A 20,745-nucleotide genomic window follows, 5' to 3' on the forward strand; every position below is an offset into this window, starting at 1 on the left:
TGTGTGTGTGTTGAAGGGTGTGTGAATCAGAGCAGCTGGACTGCAGGCAGCTGGACTGTGGGCTACATTCCTTGCTGATCAGGGCGTGTGCTCATAATTGTGTATGTGGTTGAGAGGAGGGAGATTCCTACTGGAAAAAATGGAATTGACAAAATACAGTCAATCCTACCTAGGAGGGAGTTAGAAAAAAATGAAAGGAAGCACACAACTGAGCTGATGGTCTCTTCTTGCAAAGTTCAAGTCCTTTACAAGTTAATTCTTTACTGCCGATGTATGGATAAACTCATTGTGGGACAACATGCAGCAGCCTTTACATCTCCACCTGCAGCTCTTATTTGTTTCAGCCCTTGCTGGGAGTTCCTTGTTGCATTTTTTCACTGGGGCAACTCAACTAGGTAAGAATACTGAACTTTTAACATTTGGTCATAACATTTGGTGGGGGTTGCTGCTAAACAGTCAGGGGAATGAACTGGGAAGGTTGATGGGTTTGGAAGTCTACATCATGATTCAGAAATTATGTAACAAAACAAAACAAACGAACAAAATAAATTTAAAGTGGAGTTAGAAAATGTAATACTGTGGATTATGAAGGATGCATGGCATCAAGTTACCATTCTAACCTGATCCTTAACCTATTTATGTTCATCAGTCTAATTTGTTTCAGTGGAAGCTTCTTTCAAATGTTCTTAGACCTGAAGTTTTAGAGTATCATGTTTCTCTTTGGTAACATTTTTTTTTTAAAAAATGCAAATCTTCTAGAAATGCTCATGAAGAAATGAAGAAATACAATAAAGTACCTAAATTGGAATTTATTATTTTTTAAAAAATAATTTAAAACATTTTAAATAAGTTTGTAAGATGAAAAGTGTATATTGTGCAGTACAGCAATGGATCACTTAGTAATATACACATTCATATTACCTGGCAGAGTGGAATACATCAGCTAATATTAATAGTTTGATAGCAAATTGTTAAATGGGCTACATATTATAGCCAGAAGGTCAAATCACAAACCCTCCACATAGTAGGGACATGGGAGTATAGAACACTGCTAGGGGCTACATGTATGCATAAGTAGGTTTCCACATGTGCATTCACCTTGATGGATGGATAATTCTGCATGCATAATTTTTCACTGTGGTTTAGCTGTCAGTGTTGTGCATGTATGAACTTTTCAGTTAATAGCTGATAACACAGATCAGGTGTTCAGAGATGTGGGCAGGAGGACTGGTTATAGTCCCCTGTGCTCTCAGTGAAGAAAATGATCAGAGTGATTGCAGATTATCTAAGTGTTACACAGCTGGAATGAGTTACATGAGAGAAAATTTTCTTCTTGTACTATTTCTGAAAGTGAGTTGCACAGCTTGGACTTCCTGATATTTCAAAAGTGATCAATGAGCAACATTCATTAGGGATATACAGAGAAGGAGCCATTTAAAGCTCCGTTCATTTGAATATCAAAGGACCATCGAGCAAGGATTGTAGGGCTAAAAACAAGGCAACCCACCATATCTCCTTGATCTTCAAACAGTGTCTCTAATTTCTAAACTCTTTTGAAGGGTTGCCAGAGTATAGGTGGTTACTTATCTGATCGAAAATATTTTGCTTCAAGGGGAAATGACCTTTTAATTCCTGCAGGAAAGTGATGTAGGGGTTATAGGCAATGGCAATATTTATAGCCATTGAAACAAATGCATAAAATTTGCATTATGCAAATGATGGAAGAGGTGAGCGTTATGAAACAATTCTGAAAGAGGTCATTGTATTCCTTTCTTCCTATTTCTTGCTGCATGTTCCACTCAAATGAAATTGCTCAAAAGGGGTTTACATTGCAGCAGATTGTGCTGTGACATTATGATGTTATTAACAAAACCATATGCTGTTTGCTTTTATATTATGGCAATAACAAATCTGCTAATTCCACTGCAATTCAGGAGAATAGCAACCAAGTAGCTGTCTAAAGATGCCTCATTAAGGAAAAGAGAAAGTCTTAAAGAGCAGGGAAGAACTTTCTTTTTGTGATTTTCTTCGACAATGTTACAAAGGCTAGATTTCAGTAGTGATTAAGGAAGCTCTCATTATATTTGCACTTTCATGTGCAAGAAGAAAAAACATGAAAGGGTTACCAACAGTGTTTGTAGCTACTTTCTGTAGTTATTATTTGTATTAAGCAGTAGGCAAAATAATAAAACCTGCTAGCTATTCAGCAAAGAACACTGCACTAAGCATGCATGCATACATACATACTCTCTCTCTCACACACACACACATACATGTCTTTGGACAGATGTACAAGTAAACACTCATGATTGGTAAGCAATTAGAAAGAAGATGTAGAATCATTTCTTCTCTTGCCTCCATTCTGAAGTGCTAATTGTCCTGCTTTTCCTCTTTCAACCGTAAGTTACACCATGGCAAAGCATTACATTGGTGTTGGTAAATATTTCCAACAGATTTCTCCTAAACCAAAGTTTCAAATGAATTTGGAGGTTCTTCCTCAGGCAAAGCATCCAATTTTAAAAATTTTTTTTAAGAAAGCTAAATGAATTTTGTTAAGGATAGAGAAATTTCTGAGAGTGGGATGAGATGAGATAGGGCTATTACAGCCTCCTGCAATAAACTGATTAAAAACAGATCAGAATGCAATCCTATGCATGTTAAGATGGAAAAAATGTCTTACAACTTTCAGCATTTCCCAGCCAGCTATGATTGCCCGGAGTTGTAGGACTCCCCCCCCCCCCAATATCTAAACCTTCATAGGATTGTGCACTAAATGACATAAATATCATATTTTGACATGACAATCTGATTCAATGGCAGGACTATATTTGTGTTCCTTCCAGACAACGGCTGAACTTGCATTGATTTTACAGCCTTGGATTCTGTCTGTCTGCTTGTCTATCTATCATCATCATCTCAGACAAAGCATAAAACTAGGAAGAGTTTACCGTACTGCAACAGAAAATTCTTCCATTTATTTAAGAGCTCTGTATTACATTTTCTTCAAAGGACCTGGAGACAAAAGAAGTGCCAGAAACACACTCCTTTCCTCCCTCATAGTTCAAAAATTTGCTTGCACAATGACATCAGTATGCTTTTATGTTTACTACTTTTTTCATAGTTTCAATTCTGGTTGAGTGTTGTAAAAATGATATTGTTCAAAGTTCAAATGTGACTTTTTATTCTTTTAATAGAAAATGGTTCAGTTGGGGTGTGTGTGTCAAATTCTTATTTTTAAAGAAAGTATAGGAACCAAATGGGATTCTTAACCTTAAAAACGTATGTTTATAACCTTTGTTTAATAGTATGTGTATATCATTGTGAGATCATAGAAACTAGTAAGATTTAACCGGCGTGCTTTTCTGATTTCTCAGTGAAAGTTGCTCGTAATTTTGAAAAGCTATAAGAGTTTAAAATATGGTTTGTGATATCCGTTGAACCTTGTCCACTGAGTCAGGGTCCAAATAGATATTGACACTATATAAGAGGTTTATTAACAAGTTTATATATTGCTCCTTAGCAGAGCTGTTATGTATAGGCCTGCATCAATGTTTCTCGCAATTTGAGGGAGAAATTGCTGCCGCCTTGGCTGAAATCAAGGGGATAGTGCACAATTAATTCACTTTGCCTAAATACAACACATGTGTAGGGGGGATGGAGAAATATGCAATAGACTCAAATGAGTTCAGATTTCTATGAATCTGACCCACATATTCTGCAGTGGACCAGGTTTTTCTGAGTTGCATGAACTCTTGCTTGAACTCTTGCAGACTTTTTTTTTTAACTTTGTGACAATTGTTTTCAAAATTTGTTGCACAAAAAAATGAAGAAAAAAACACAGATCAAAAATTTGTATTTCCCTCTATTGGTTAAAACATGAAACAGATTGGGAGGGGATAATTTTTCTTTCTGCACTAATCTGCATTCAATACTCCAGGTAGTGCTGATGTGCATTAGTTACTCAAATGCACACCAGAGCATATGTGAATTAGCGCAAGTACAATTTTTCCTACAAAAATTGTGGTTCTGTCAGTGAGCCAACAACTTACTTGAAAGATGACTAACAATCTACGGAACACAGGTGGAATGGATTTAACAACATCTGTACATCCCTGCACATGTGTGATCCTCATATATATTTTTTTTAAAACAATAACAAATACAAATGTTGTCCACAAGGTTCTTGTTACTATTGTTCATTTAACAGCAATGCTTGTGTGTGGGGGTGGATATAGGGGTGTTATCTTGTATTCCAATCTTATCAGCTGAGGTGGTGGATCTTATAATCCATCTAATACAAGAGCCCTAGAGCTGGCATGAGTCGATAGTCCACTCTCACTTTTCAGTTGTAGTGACTTACTCCAGCACAGTTATGCTATGCAAGAAGAATCAGTGCATCACTGTCAAGTAGTAGCAGGGCTAAGGCATGGAGGGAAGCAGAAGAAACAATCACCTACCACATTGTGATTTCCTTTGGGCCTCTTTTGATTTCTGAAAGCCATGACAGTGAATGTAAATTGTGGGAGCCATTTTTAATAGAAAGGAATGTTTACTTGGGCCAGATCTACAACTTGTGTGGAATGTAATGAGGGGGGGGGACTGTCTGCTTGTGAAGAGAAGCTAAATTTTCAGACATCTGTAGTCCTGTGGCATGATGGTGGTAGTGGTGGTAAGGTGGAATAGAACAGCTGTTTGTCAAGTACAAACTGAAAGCTTTCTTGAATGCACAGAACTAGTTCTTTGGTTCCTGTCCATAATTATCCTTGATATAGACTTGCTAATGGGCTGATAGCAACACCTCACTTGCTTAGTATTGTTGAAAATGTTTTATCAGAGATTTACAAATAGAATTCCAAGCAATAGGCATTTGTGTTTGCATGTGTGAATATTTTCACTGCTGTTTTGAAAAGAGCTTTTGTACGCTGAGTTCTCAAGCGAGATTTGTTTAGTGGAAGCCTGTTCTCAATCACTCTTTTCTGACACATCTCTCTTTGATTAGCCTGACTCCCATTACTTTGATTGCTCTATTCGTGGCACCATGACATCTTATGAGACCGATGAAGGAATATTCTTAAAATGGCAGGAAGAAAATCGGTTGCCTAATATAGTATCAACAGAATTGTAGAAAGCCATGTGTCTTTTCCTTGTAGCATTTATGTTTATTCATTGATTGACTGCTGAGTATATCCTACCTCCTTGTTTGGTACAGAGAGCAGCACCTGTGGATTGGACAGCAATTTATCTGCTTGGCTTCATTGATATGATGCATCTTCCATGCTGGCAAGTGCATTTATATTTCGATAGCCTCTTGACAGCTTGGTTTGTTGGCAATCCCAATACAGGTTCCCGCAAGTGCTGCTGTTTACACCTCATCAGTTCAGTGACTTTCAAAAGCATGCTGTCCTTCTCATGAACTAGTAAACACGCACGACTTTTGCAGGACATTATTTATATTCTACAGATTTGTCACACATGACAGAGCTGCTTATCCCCCTTTAGATCCTAGGGAAACATCTATTCTGAAATGGTGGAATCCCCTCTCCATTTTGCATGTCATATTTTAATAAGCCCAGGACTTACTTGTTCATGCAGGCATATTTGTCACTTGATGACTGAAATATTAAATGCTCACTTTCCTGATTGAAACTGAATGGGCTATCATGATTACTCTACCACACACAGCATTTTCACATTACCTCGATACAATGCTTATGGAATGCTTCCTACAGGGTCAGTTCACACATTCATCAAGGGAAGTTTCATATATGTATGTATATCATTTGAAGACTCTACATTAATCATTGTACACTTGGTGACTGGCGGATGAATATATGAACTGGCCCAATGAAAAATTATGTGTGAGGGTGTATGAAATTTCTGTGTGTTGTGTCTGGGATTGCCCATTCACACATACAAGTTATCAGTGGATTCTGTAGTCAAGTAATAAACATGCATGTGAATGAATAATCTAACGTGGGCAAGAGCAGTAAAAAAAAAAAAAGAAAGTAATCCAGCTGTTCTACATGCCAATACATGCCAGTACTATAGCACCACAAATGCATTTGGGATACAGGGAGGAAGTGGGTAAAGGAGGAGATTTCCATATTATTCATATTACACTATTTCATTATGGCTGCAGGCATAGAGAAAGAGGGAGCTAGGGGCAGACAAAACTAGGGGCTTGCTTTTGTTCTAGTTGGACTGCCATTTTCCAACTCACCTTGCCACAGGGTCATCCAACACCAACAGCCATGTGGGGAAGAACAACAGATGTTAGCTCCTATTGAAGTGGAGGTGGCTATGCTTGTTCTTGGTCTATCTATTATGTTTATAAATGTTGTACACTGCTTTGAGGATTGAAGTTGAGAAGCAAACAAAAAATGACTAAATAAATAGCTCACTAATTTTCCACCTGTCAATGGTGAACTACTCTTTTGATTTCATTAGATATAGGGAAAAACTACACATTTTACTTAACATGTAGGTGTAGCTATTTGTCATTACTTCAGTGTAACTGTGTGTAGCCACAATTCAGATCAGCACTGTTGCCCTAAAAGATTAAACCTTTCTCCCCACCTGTTTACCCCCCTCATCTTCCACCTCCTCCATTGACTCCAAAATCAAAACTGGATCCAACCCATGGTTCTTATGGTTGCACCCAAAGGCTGCGAAACAAAGAATTATGGTTGCCACAAGTCTGGTTTTAGCTCTTCCTAAATTGGGGCATAAAAGCCCTCATGTGCTATAGCACATGTCACTCTTGCAAATTATGGGGATTCCAAAATTAAATCACAGTGTAATGCAGTCTTGGCATCCCCAGATAAAATCCCTTTGAGCATGTTAAACAGGACTCTCTGTATCATGGCTATGGACTATAGCTGATAAAAACCATATTGAAAGTATTAGTTCTTTTGAGGCAGCCTATATATCTCCTTAAACTATTTCATCACCAGATTCTGCTCTGGCAAGCTATAGTTCCCTTCTGTAGGAAGTCATACACTGCAACTTTTTATCCTCTGCATATCTATCTCTTTTTAAATAGTGATTTTATATATAGTTATGAGGGGGCAGGGGAAGAGGAGAGAAAATCAACAACCTTCAGTTACTCCTCTCCATATCCCATTGCAATTAGCATTTCTTGTTCTTGGTTGCTTACTATCCATGTCCTTTGCATAAACATGTGGGCACGTTTAGCTCCTTCAAACAAAAGAGCAGTATTAATCTTTTGTTTCAAAGCACTGCCATTATTTCTGCCTGAGGGCTGAACTTACATAGGGAATGTTCAACATCCCCTTAACCTCAGGTTTCCCAGAGGGGAGGGTGGGTCGAAGAGAAGTTCCTCCAAAACTTTTAAATATTTTGTAACTAAGAAAGAATGCAGCTGTAGTGTGTGTGTGTGTGTGTGTGTGTGTGTGTGTGTGTGTTTGTTTTAAAACCCAATGTCCAAGGAAGACTTTTTTTCTTTGCACCTTAGAAATGCCATTAGAGGGTTCTCATTTATTTCAACTGCATTTGCATAACCTTATTTCAAGATTGAGACCATAAGGATGGAATGACTACCAGTATCATTAATCAAGCTTTATCTTAGGAATCCTTGACCTGCTCCCCTAAACCCCCACCCCCCACACCTGGAGACTTTAAAAGCAAGGCTGGAACTGAATTTTTGGCGGTGCTGCTTCCAGGGCAGAGATGCTATTCCAACCAAGGTTTTTTTTTTTTTTTTGTATTTGTTCTGTTTTGCTGTAAACTTGTATTTAGTATATATTTTTTAATATTAGTGTGATACTGTTGATTAGTATATTGTTAAATATTGTTGTAGTTTAAATTTTTGTAAGCCACCCAGAGAGCTTCGGCTATTGGCCAGTATAAAAATGCAATAAATAAAATAAAAGCAAATAAACTGTCTATTTGTCTTCAGAGGGGAAATAATACATTTTCACCAATGGTGCTTCCTTTTAACAGTCCCCCAAATGGCTTTTTGAACTTGAAATAGTTTGAGACTAAACTTCAGGGAGTGGAGCGCAGGAAGAGGGGCATGGCACATTCTGGGAAGTTAAATAAGGGAAATAAAGCAGGCACATGAGTAGAATGCACATGCAGGCATGACCCTTTAGATCACAGCCTCAGTAATTGGCAGCCTGATCATTGCCAAAAGCAAAAGCTTATAGGTAACACATTTGGCACTTTGTTCAGTTCTGCCTCACCAGGCCACATAATGTGTATAATACCCATAGTTTTCAATCCAATAAAAGTGAATTAAAAGCATTCAGCTAGCTCTTAGGCCATCATATAGGGTGGGGGACACTAGCCCACAGCCACAACAGTGCTGCCCTCTATCTGCATTCTTATACTCATGTACTCTAGAATAAATTAATGTTAAAGCATTTGAATGCATTCCTATGATGGAGATGGAGGAAAGAGCAAAGAAAAAAACATACCCCTAAAACAGATTTGGGATCCTTAAGACCTCTGCTAGCAGGATGCCAGCTCATGCAATCAAGCCTTTAGGTCCTTTTCAAATACCTAATCCGGCAGAGAAAGGGACATTTCTCTTCCCTAACTATAATTCAGCCCCAAAGCCAACCTATTGATATTCTGGATCAGCATTAGTCACAACAAATCATCAGTGTGGAAACATTATTACATAGCCCCCCAAGGTACTGAGAGATGATTTAACTAGATATTTTAATGGCAATTCATAATATTTGTAATACTATTGGGAAGGACAAGCCTCTGTTTCTTTCCTCTTCTGCTGGATGTTTTGCTGTATTCAGGATGGAGCCTGCCAGCCCAATTCAGTCCTGAGGTTAAGCACACAGAAGTACTGCATCTTTGGGCTAGCACATTGATTTCAATAAATGATATATATGCAAAAGAATGGCTATCTTGGCTGTCCCCATTGCTAAAACAAACATTAAAGCACTTGAAAGGATCAGATGCTTATGCCAACAATAAATCTCTAGATCAGTATCAATGGGTATAGACTAGGCCTGACAGAGCAAAATAAATATAGTCCCTCAGATTTGTAGGGTAGCTTATCAAACTCAGTATATTCCTGGAATTACACAATCAGTTGGTGTGCTGAGTTAGTTCTTCCAGTTTCAAGTCATCCGTCAGGTTCTTTTGTTTCATCTTGATAACCAAAATAATCTGTTTGATGACTTAGACCTGGCAGAACCAGAACCCAACTCAACACAGGTAGATTATCCATCCCTAGGCAACCCACAAAAAAACCCAGATGGCGCATTGGGTTCAGCTTGGCAGGCCACACGTGGGGTAGGGGTGATGCAGATTTATGCACAGGATAAACTTGCCCTGTATTCTTCAAATGTATCAACATGCATGTTAAGTCTCCCCTTTTTTACACATCCTCTAATACATCTTTTATTGAATCATATAAAAATGTTTATAAACCCAATGGGAAGAAATTAGGAATACAGTTAGGATAAATGTAATATATCATCCCATAAATTATACTCTTCTCAAGTACTCAGTGTTTTCCATGGGAAACATTTATGACTTTCCTGGTTGCCCCAGCTAGAAAATTAGAATTCACAGATTGAAATTTATTCAACAGCAGATGCTATAATAATTATTGTTGAACTAAATAGTTCCTCATTTCCTTGGGCAAATATTTCAAATCATTATACCAATTTAACAGCATGTTTTAATGAGTCTGAAATGCTACACCCAAAGCATCTATTTCAAAGCTTTACCATTCATCTCCTCTGATATTGTTTTCAGAACTAAATAATTCTTGCTTGTTATGAACTGGGAACTGAGAGGGCCAGCCAGATATGGAAAGAAAACCTATGGCAGGGGAAAGGGGGCTATAATGGACACAGACATTGACCAGTGAAAAAAGGACAGGATCAAAAGTTGTGGCTCTTCAAAGAGTGGCAATAAAGTGGTAAACATAAAGCAAAAGGCCTGAGTGGGCTGGGCTGAGAGGGAGACAGACTCAATGAGCATATGGGGGGGGGGAGATGGGAGAGGGAGAGGGAGGGGGAGGCGGACAGGGCGGCAGCAGCAGGAACGGGGGACAGATGCAGTGGCAACAGTGGCAGGTGGCAGCTAACAAAATGGAGCCTGGAATGGTTCTCAGGTCATGTTAGCTGAGGACAAGAATGGCCTTAGAAAAATCTCCATCCTGTGCTAGGGCTGATCATGCAAGTGTTGCATAAATTATGCCAAATTCGAGTGTGCCAAAATCCAATAATGAAACACTCGTGAAAGACCTCCATCAAGGCATTGGGCTCCAAATGTTTGTTCTTGAGAATAGGTCATGACCTGGCGCTCTCGCACTGCAAAGGTAGGGTCATGATGTGCCACATTCAAACTACAGCATATATAGTCCAGGTGTTATACATAATTTGCCCTCGTCTCTGCGTTTCCTTCGGTCTCTGCGGATGAACTGTCTACAATACTGCGCTCTTCGAAGCCTTCCACTTGTTCTCGTGATCCGATTCCTTCTCGCATCTTTATTAATCTTATTCCTGCTATCCTCCCTTCCTTGCTACATATTATTAATCTTTCTCTGTCCTCTGGTTCATTTCCTTCTGCTTTTAAACATGCTACAGTCGCTGCCATTCTCAAGAAACCTACTCTTGATAGGCTATCTCTGTCTAACTACCGACCTGTCTCTTTGTTGCCATTTGTTTCAAAGATCCTGGAGCGTGCGGTCTACTCTCGCTGTCTTGACTTTCTTTCTAGTAACTCTGCTCTGGATCCATTTCAATCTGGATTCCGTCCTCTGCATTCCACCGAAACAGCCCTTACTAAGATCACCAATGATCTCCTTACTGCCAAGTCTAAAGGCCATTATTCCGTTCTTATTCTCCTTGATCTAACTGCAGCCTTTGACACGGTTGATCATGATCTTCTCTTAGATTCCCTTCATGACCTTGGATTTTGTGGCTCTGTCTATAACTGGTTTGCCTCCTATCTAGCGGGTCGCTCTTTCAGCGTGTTGACTAATGGCAGCTCGTCTTCCTCCTTTCCCCTTTCAGTAGGGGTTCCGCAAGGCTCAGTGCTTGGCCCGTTGTTGTTTTCCTTATACATGATGCCCTTGGGCAAGCTTATTCAATGTCATGGCCTCCAATATCATCTGTACGCCGATGATACACAACTATATCTGTCATCTCCGGAACTTTCTCCTGATGTTCACGATCGTATCTCGGCATGTCTTTCAGATATCTCAGCTTGGCTGCTTCATCGTTGCTTGAAACTTAACATGGCAAAGACTGAATTGCTTGTTTTTCCTCCTAAACCTTCTCCTCATCTCTCATTCTCTCTTACTGTCAATGATGTTACGCTTACTCCGGTCAAGGAAGCTCGTAGCCTTGGCTTTATATTCGACTCCTCGCTCTCCTTTATTCCTCATATTGAGGCAGTAGCTAAATCTTGTCGATTTTTCCTGTATAATATTGCCAGGATTCGATCATTTTTGTCTGTCTCTTCTGCCAAGACGCTTGTTCATGCACTGGTTATTTCACGGTTGGACTACTGCAACCTTCTTCTCTCTGGCCTTCCTTCTTCTCACATCAGTCTGTTGGTTTCTGTTCACCACTCTGCCGCAAAGATCATCTTCTTGGCTCGCCGCTCCGACCATGTTACTCCGCTTCTGAAATCTCTTCATTGGCTTCCAATTCACTTCAGAATCCAATATAAACTTCTCCTGTTAACCTTCAAAGCTTTGCACGGTCTAGCTCCTTCCTATCTCTCCTCTCTCATCTCACACTATTGCCCCGCTCGTGCTCTTTGCTCCTCTGATGCCATGTTTTTCGCCTGCCCAAGGGCCTCTACTTCCCTTGCTCGGCTTCGTCCATTCTCTTCTGCTGCCCCTTACACCTGGAACGCTCTTTCAGAACATTTGAGAACTACAAGTTCAACCGCAGCTTTTAAAGCTAAACTAAAAACTTTTCTTTTTCCTAAAGCTTTTAAAACTTGATGTTGTGCAGACTTCTACTGTTACTTTCTACTGTTAGTTTTACCCTACCCTGTGCCTGCTTACCCTACCCTGTACCTGTTTGCATTCTCTTCCCCTCCTTATTGTTTTACTATGATTTTATTAGATTGTAAGCCTATGCGGCAGGGTCTTGCTATTTACTGTTTTACTCTGTACAGCACCATGTACATTGATGGTGCTATATAAATAAATAAATAAATAATAATAATAATAATAATAATAATAATAATAATAATAGTCTAATTGGTCCACCTCAACTGTTACATCACTTGGGCATGCTCAGTTGCGCTCAAGCGGTGGCCACAGGAAGAAACTGCAAGGGGGAGATGCCTGGCTGCCACCATCAACACATGGAAAATCTTGGTTCCCAGATGTGCTTTGCGTTGCCTGTAGCCCTTCTCCTATTGGTGGTGTGGCTAGGGGGTGGTCCTAAGGACTTGGCTGAGTTTAACTCGTCAGTGTCATTTCAAACTGACCCATGGTGTTGTCCTGGCAGTTAACCAGCAATGTGGATTCAACAGGATTAACTTCATCTGGCAAGAAAGAGGCTTGGAATTCACTTACGTGCCCCTTAAATGGGGGTAAATGGAGTTTTCAACGGAGGGGCATCTGGCTACTCCCCATCTCTTCTTTGTTATGCTCATTCACCTTTTCCAGGTGTCCCTGGGTGGGCTCTTGGTGGAGTGTCTTAGAGGGGGTGCGTGTGCATGTGTGCTTGTGTGTACACGTGTGCTTGCATGGACACACACATGCATGAATGAATGTCTGGACATGTGTCTGCGTGTCAGGGGAAATAGACATTCTAGTTTTTACATCACAAGGTAGAGAGCTCCATATCTCAAAGAATTACTGTTTCCCACTACCTCTTGCAGTCTGATGGCTTAGCTGAGAGAAGATAGTGTGGAAGTTTAATGCAGTTGGACAAGGGCATTCCAAAGCAGCTTTTTGGTGGGCATAGGGGGCTCTATGTGGAGGGATTGATAACCCCCATTTAAGTGACTGGAAGTGTCTTATGTTCACATAGCAGAACATTTGGATCTAAATCATGATAGACATGCCCATGTCCATGGATGGTTTAATTAATGGCCAGTTTGAATTTATCAACTTTAGCTCCAGTTCCAGCAGTACTAAAAATTCTTTGAAATCAATGCATTCAGGCTGCAATTTTCCTATGCACAATTCACTGGACCCACTAAATGCAATGGTGCAAAGGATTGTGTTGTACATTATATTACACTGAGAAAACACTTTGGGGATTAGTACTGTCATGGAGCCAGTCACCTGCGCTCCCAATCTGGGTTGAGTCTGGCGCACCGGTAATCACAGTCACACCACAATAGGGGTAAACACTTTATTAATCACACATATAAGATCTGGTAGGATTCCCATGTCCCGGGGCTGGGACCACACATAGGGGAAAAGACACAGCACTAAAACAAGAAAGGCAGGGAGACAAACACAACATTCACACACTCAACACTTCCCTCCCCCTGCTGAACAAGCAGCCACCCTTTTCCCAAGACATCCAGCCCCCAGACTAACTTTACACCAACTCTACCTCTGCAGGCCTACAGACAGGAAAGCATTCCCTCTCAGCCTATGTTCCCAGGATTCACACTGCTGCAAGGAAGCCCCACAACCGACCCACCCTAGATCTTTTATAGACTCAGTTGCACACACACCAGGGGAGTGAAGGCCAGGTGCAGAGTAGGAGGATTCAACAAAAATGCTCACCGGCGAGGTGATGTTTGCCCTGTCCTGGACGGGGTTGCACTCTCCCTAAAGGATCGGGTCCGTAGTTTGGGGGTGCTCTTCGATCCAGAACTGTCACTTGAGGCACAGGTGAACTCAGTGGCAAAGAGCACCTTTTATCAGCTTAGGCTGATATACCAACTGCGCCCTTATCTGGACAGTGATAGCCTAGCTACAGTTATCCATGCTCTGATAACCTCTCGTTTGGATTACTGCAATGCGTTATACGTGGGGCTGCCTTTGAAAACGGTCCGGAAGCTTCAGCTGGTACAAAACAGGGCAGCCCGTTTACTAACAGGGACTGGCTGGCGAGATCACATTACGCCAGTCCTTTTACAACTTCATTGGCTGCCAGTCCAGGTCCGGGCCCGATTCAAAGTGCTGGTATTGACATTTAAAGCCCTAAACGGTTTGGGGCCAGGTTATTTGAAGGAACGCCTCCTCCCATATGTACCTACCCGGACCTTAAGATCATCTACAGGGGCCCTTCTCCGTGAGCCCCTGCCAAAGGAAGTGAGGCAGGTGGCTACTAGGAGGAGGGCTTTCTCCGCTGTGGCACCCCGGTTGTGGAATGAGCTCCCCAGAGAGGTCCGCCTGGCGCCTACACTGTACTCCTTTCGTCGCCAGCTGAAGACCTTTTTATTCACTCAGTATTTTAACACTTAATTTTAACTTAAATTTAAATTATACTGTTTTAACTCTGTATTTTAACCTTATATCAATTTTGCTGCGTGGTTTTATCCTGGTTGTGCTTTTTATATTGTATTTTGTATTTGTATTTTTAACTTGTTGGTTGTTTTATGATGATTTTAATTTTTGTGAACCGCCCAGAGAGCTTCGGCTATTGGGCGGTATAAAAATGTAATAAATAAATAAATAAATAAATAAAAAATGCTTACTCAGGGCTCTTGGCAGTCCTGACACAGATCTGCCCAGAGACCAGCTTTGCCCAGATCTTAAAGGGACCTCACCCCTCCATCACAAGTACAACAAATGTGTATCATATGTTACACAAGAGTAGACATATGAGAAGTTTACAGTTTGTGTATTTTGTCCTAACTTATTTTTTGTTACAGTTCATTCTCCATACTTCTTTTAAAAAAAACCTAAACTAAAATGCAACATTTGTCTGATCTCAAAATTTGTTTTTCATCTATTTATATTGCTTACTCCATTCATGATAGATCTATAGTTGTGTATATGTTTGACAACTAACATGAAAGCTGTACTTATGAAACACAAATTCTATGGATGGGGAATGCCAGTCTACTCTGCCATTTGGACTCAAATTGTTGCTGAGGATTCCCCTCCCCTTCTCTGTTCATCTCAGGTGACTGACAAAAGGTAAGCCTCTGTCTTTTTTTTACCTCTCTTCTTGATCTCTATGCTCATTGCCTTCCATTTCCCTTTTCTTGCCCCACATTCTTCCTTCTCTCTCTTTCTTCCCCTCCAGATGCAGCCAATCTTAGTTCTCTGCTATTCCCTCCTCCCTTCTGGGATAGCCCTTAAGCACTTGACTGTAATCTTGTTGCTTCCTTAATACAACTCTTTTCTGTGTTAAGTCTTGAAGTCTTGACTCTTTCCCCTCATCTCAGGGACTTTACAGGAACACTCCCCTATCTACACCAATTACCCTAAGTTACCTATGCTATGCTCTGCTCCTTATTATTATTATTATTATTTATTTATATAGCACCATCAGTGTACATGGTGCTGACAATTTGTTAAATCATAGTAGTTTCTGAGCCAGCTCTACCAAACAACAACTTTTCTTCCAGCAGAGAGGATAGAGCCTAACACCAGACTCAATTTATTAATAGAGTCCTAATTCTCCAAACACATAAAATAGGTTCAGATGTGTATAGAGATATATGTCCTGAGTAAGTGTGGTAACAGTTGCTTTGTTACAATTCTACTTGTAGTCTGTAACAGACAGATAGTTTAATTTCTTTCTAAGGTGAAGACAAACTAAACTCTTTTAATTTTCTCTCTCCATTCCACATGTCTCCAAAGTGTTGGCTGAACTCCCCTTTTCAACTTCATTAAATTTTCTAATTATCCTATTACTATCAGATTTATTTTAATAAACTGGATGTGTGAAATAAATTTACCATGTCTTAGGGGAAGCAAAAGCCCTGGCTTAAGGGGTGTTAGATACAAGGGAAATTGAATTCAAAAACTTTTCTGAAATCGGAAAATGTTAGACTTACGTCAAATGGCAATTGATATCTTTCTCATTTTTTGGGCTTTTTAATAATGTAGAATACCTAGCTCCAGCACATACACCCCTAATTAGCATAGGAAGACCTGCTTGTGTCCACTCCCTAAACCAGGACAAGATTAAAATATAGAAGACTGCAGGCGGGGATGATTCCCTGGGCTCCTGACAACCATTTGCGTGGCAAAGAGGGTGTATGAAGAAACTCATCCCCACACACCTTCTGCAGTACATTCATTGGAGCAATTATGGCAGCATGGTGGGGAATTTGGTGGGTCAGTAGGGGTGTGCACGAACCACCCGCTCCGCTTCTCTTCCAGATCCGCGATTTGCGGATCGGGCCGCTCTGCTCCGCCTATGTCCACTCCGCTCCGCTGCGGAGCTCCGGATCCGGATCGGAGCTCCGTTTCCCCCCCCATAGGCTTGCATTGAAAGCTAAAAAAGTATACAACTTTTTTTCTGTTAAAGTTAGAAACCTCAAGTTTGGCACCATGACACCTCATGGATGCACGCCAAGTTTCAAGCCAATCCCATCATCCCCTGATTTTTGGAGAATTTTTGAAAATCGGGCACCCCATTCACACCCCTTTCGATAGCTCCGTCAATTTGCACGTTAGAAACCTCAAACTCGGCACCATGATACCTTATCCAGGGATACACATGCATGCCAAGACTCAAGGCAATCCCATCATCCCCTGATTTTTGGCGGGGTTCTAACCTTTTAACTCACCCCAAATCAAGTCCCATTTTACAACTACGTCAATTTGCATGTCAGAAACCTCACCTTCAGTCCCATGATAGCTTACCCATGTGTCCACATGGACGCCAAGTTTCAAGCCAATCCCATCATCCCTGGATTTTGGGGGAATTTATGAATGTCGGACACCCCAGTATCTGTAGACAGTTCAATGGGCCCATTTCAAAGGAAATCCCAACATGCCATGAATTGGGGAGTAGAGATAAACCTAAATATGAATCTTCTTCCACACTTGAAAAATGGATTTGGAACTTGAGCACAGGAAGGACTTCTCCCCTGAGTCAAAGCAAGACACACAAAAACCATCCCTGCGAGGTGGGCAGGGGAGGAGGGAGGGAAGGCAGGCAGGCAGCAGACATTTCTGGGGACACAAGGAAGTGAGCCAAGGATAGTTTCAAAGCCAGTAATGCATATAAAATGGAATAAATAAATAAATAAATAAATAAACAAAGAAAGGAGGGGTGGAATTAAAAGCAGCAGTGTTGCTGAATAAACAACAAGAAGATTTTTTTTAAAAAAAGGCTATATCTGTCTTTTACCAGTAAGAGGGGAGTGGACGTGCCCAAGGGGAGGGGGAATCATCTGCCAATTTGACTGGTCCTGTCTAGGTACCAGTCTTTAAGAAGCAAACACTCACTTCAACTCATGATAGGCATTCTCTCCAGTGATTTACCTTTGGAGGGCTCTGATGGCCCTCCAAGGACAGGAGAGTGCACAGGGCACGTCCATGCCCTAGGGGAGCTCATCCCCTTGCACCACATCTATTCAGTTGTTCCCCAAAGTTAGGGTGGGGAGCAGTGCTGTGTTTTCTATCTCTTATTATTGGCTTAGTATATGATTTCAGGCTGTGTTTGTGCATATGGTGGGGCTACTGTTTTAAAAAACACTGGGAAAAGTCTGTTCAGACTAAGAAAGAGAAGTTCCCAGAATCCCAAGTTACCCGTTTTGCCTATCCCCTCCTCCAACTTTGGGATCATGTGATCCCAAAGTTGACTCTGCCCCTCAGCCCTTCGAAAAAGGTACATTTTCCCTCTGTTTTACCCGATTTCCCCAAAAATTCTAGCAAGCGAACCGCAGCACGCAGAGAGCTGAGAGTAGGCTCAAAATGACCCCCAGCCACAACTCTCCAAGCACAGTTTCAGAAAGATAGCTTAAAAAACAACACAGTTATCCCCTATTCTTTTCCGCAATGCAATCCTATGGGCAAAATTTTTCAAAATGGCGATCGATCGGTCCGCGAAAAGAGAAGCGCTCCGCGTATGGGCGCTTCTCTTCGCCGTGCTTCTATGGGTCCCCGGTCCACTTCTACTCTGCCTCTGGGCAAGGCGGAGCAGGCCAATTCGCTTCTGATTCTCCGCTTCTAATCGGAGCGGAGCACATCCCTGGTCAGCAGCAATAGCATCAGGCTGTAGAGGAGGACTCAGAGGACCACCTACAGATTATGGGCTACAGGTTGTCCATATGTTCTCTAGAACCATTTTGGCATTGACACATGTGACACCCCCTTTTCTAAACTGGGGAAATGGCATGATTCTGGAAGTCTAAAAACCCAATAGAATGTCAAGGGCTGGATCCAGACTTAGTCGTAGAGTAGACCCATTAAAATTAATGGGTTTTAAGTTAGCAAAGACTAAGTTAGGTTTCAGTGATTTCAATGGGTCTTTTCCAAATATGGCTGTTTCTGGATCTAGCCTGAGGTGAATACCACAAAATTCAATGTGTGAACAAGACAAAAATGAGACAAACTTTGTGACTAAGTTTGGGTCCAGTCCCAAGACTGTAAATTTGGGTTCTATGGATCTATTTTCTTCCAGACCCAGTGTTTTTGTATAATCAGTGATAAAACCTATGGTGATTCATGAGCTATGATTGAATTGAACACACAAAAATCATTTTTCCAGCCATAATGCCCCCCTTTCAAACCACAATGCACCTTGGGCAAAGGGACCAGCACATGTATGGAAAGTGACACATGACAGGAGCCTATTGGGATGTATTATTTATTTTATTTATTTATTACATATTAACAGTTTAAGCTCTCTAGGCAGTTTACAACTAAAACCATAAAATCCAGATTAAAACTTTTAAATCACATAAAAACAGAATAAATTACAGTCTAGGGAAGGCTTGTTTTAAAAGATATGTTTTTTGGAGGTGTTTAAAAGTTATTACATTTTCTGCCTCCCAAACCACGAGGAAGGGTTTTCCAGAGGGTGAGTTCAACATGTGACTGTTGAACCACAGGGCTCTGGGACCTATCAGTCAACAGCCGAAGTGCTAACTTCTGCCCATGCGGCCCTACATGAGGAGTGAGTCCTTTTCCCCAATATAATCCCATAATAAATAAACTTAGCTATTCCACCAGAAAATTATGAAACTATCTACATGCTAAATTTGGGGATAGATTTAGCTATGCCCCCAAAAGTGACTTTTTGACCCTATGGAAATATACACAAAATGGTGTTCCAAACCATAACTGTGAGTGTCCCAACCAGGCCACCAATGTGCAGATTCAGGAACCTCAATATTAAGTCATATTAAGTCATATTTGTAGCTCTACTAAATCCAATGGAATTGATTCACTTTTAGCCTTTGGGAGTTGGCTATCACTGTACCAATTAAGGCTGCAGTCCTATGCACACATGGAAGTAAGCCCCATTGAATATAGTAAGACTTGTTTCTGAATTCAGTAGGATAGGATTATATTGGAAATTCTGGGTGGGGTGGGGACCATAAAGTGAATATACCAAAGCATCTCACCTCTCTCTGCATATTTATAATACAGAAGTAGTCAAAGGTGATGCAAATCTTTATTTTTCTTGTATTTGCATGATTTACCATAAATTTGGGAGAGATTAAAAAGGGCAAAAAGAAATAATTTGAATTTATGTGCCTGAAGGTATTTTCTAGCCAGTTTTCTATGTCTTATATACATTTTGTCACTTGAGACAGATAAATATTGCCTGTCTTTTCCTACTTTAGATCATCACAAAAATATGTTTTTCAGGAGACAAGTATATAATATGGCTCATATTTCAAGATAAATAAAAAAAAACCCAGGAATAAGCTATTTATCAACATATGGCAACCCCTTGGCATTTTGTTATGGCTTTTGTTGAACAAAATAGTCTTATATTTGGACTCTACATACATTTTGTTGATAAAGTCTTGGACAAAGTTGTTTTAATTATGGGTGTATTTTTTTTTTAAAAAAAATAAGTCTATCATTTATGTATTTGGAAGAAACACATTTTGAATTACAAGTTTTATGTATAATCTATGTAATTTCGAAATGATCCATTATTCATTCATTAGAATATTTCTCTAAATTTTTTTACAAAAACAACCCATACTTTCTATCTTGACATTGCAAAATAGGGTGCAAAAGAGGAAAAAGTTACAAAATTGACACATGCTCTTTGGGGGATGGCATTACTTAAGGCTGTTTAAAGACAAGGACCAGGTTTGGATAATTGAAGGGGTGAAAGAAGGTATTCTGGCTTCTTCTTCTGACCCTGTGTGTATTGCATGCCTGACCATAATTTGCATAATTACCTGTGATGCAGGTTGGGTTGCTGTCCAAATTTGGTGCAGCACTTTGTGGGGATTGTGATTTTTACTGTTTATTGCTATTTATCTATGATGTAAATACTGTTTAGACTTCGAATTGTATGGATGGTAAGTGGTTAATCCTGTTGGGAGGAGTAGTGAGTGAATGGAATATTGGAGTGAATGCTGATTGACTGTTAGATTCAAGAGTTTGAAGGGGAGTGGCAGTTAGCAGCAGTGTGAGCTGTGAGTGGAAAGTTGACAGAGTGAAAGAGAGTCTGGGTTTGTCTGCTGAAGGGGTTAGAAAAGAGTAGGATCAGTATTTTATTATTTTAGGAGGAGATAGATTTGACTACTGGGTAGAGTAGGCAAGGATACATGAGATACTGTATTGTAACAATCAAGTATTGCAACAAATGAAGTCACAAGATTGAAAAAGTGCATGAACTTAATTATTGTTAAATAAAAGTTATTTTGTTTCATAAACTGGATTGGATTCTT

General features: G+C 40.4%; 1 protein-coding gene across 1 annotated transcript in view; it reads left to right on the forward strand.

The window, feature by feature from the left end:
- Nucleotides 1–20,745, forward strand: part of LOC134393285 (von Willebrand factor D and EGF domain-containing protein-like) — a 282,594-nt gene that overhangs the window by 10,160 nt on the left and 251,689 nt on the right. The window contains exon 2 of the mRNA XM_063118315.1: nt 260–395. Coding sequence (XP_062974385.1) covers nt 260–395 — 136 coding nt within the window. The remainder of the gene's footprint in view (nt 1–259; nt 396–20,745) is intronic.

This window comes from Elgaria multicarinata, chromosome 2 (assembly GCF_023053635.1).
Source record: "Elgaria multicarinata webbii isolate HBS135686 ecotype San Diego chromosome 2, rElgMul1.1.pri, whole genome shotgun sequence".
Taxonomy (NCBI): domain Eukaryota; kingdom Metazoa; phylum Chordata; class Lepidosauria; order Squamata; family Anguidae; genus Elgaria; species Elgaria multicarinata.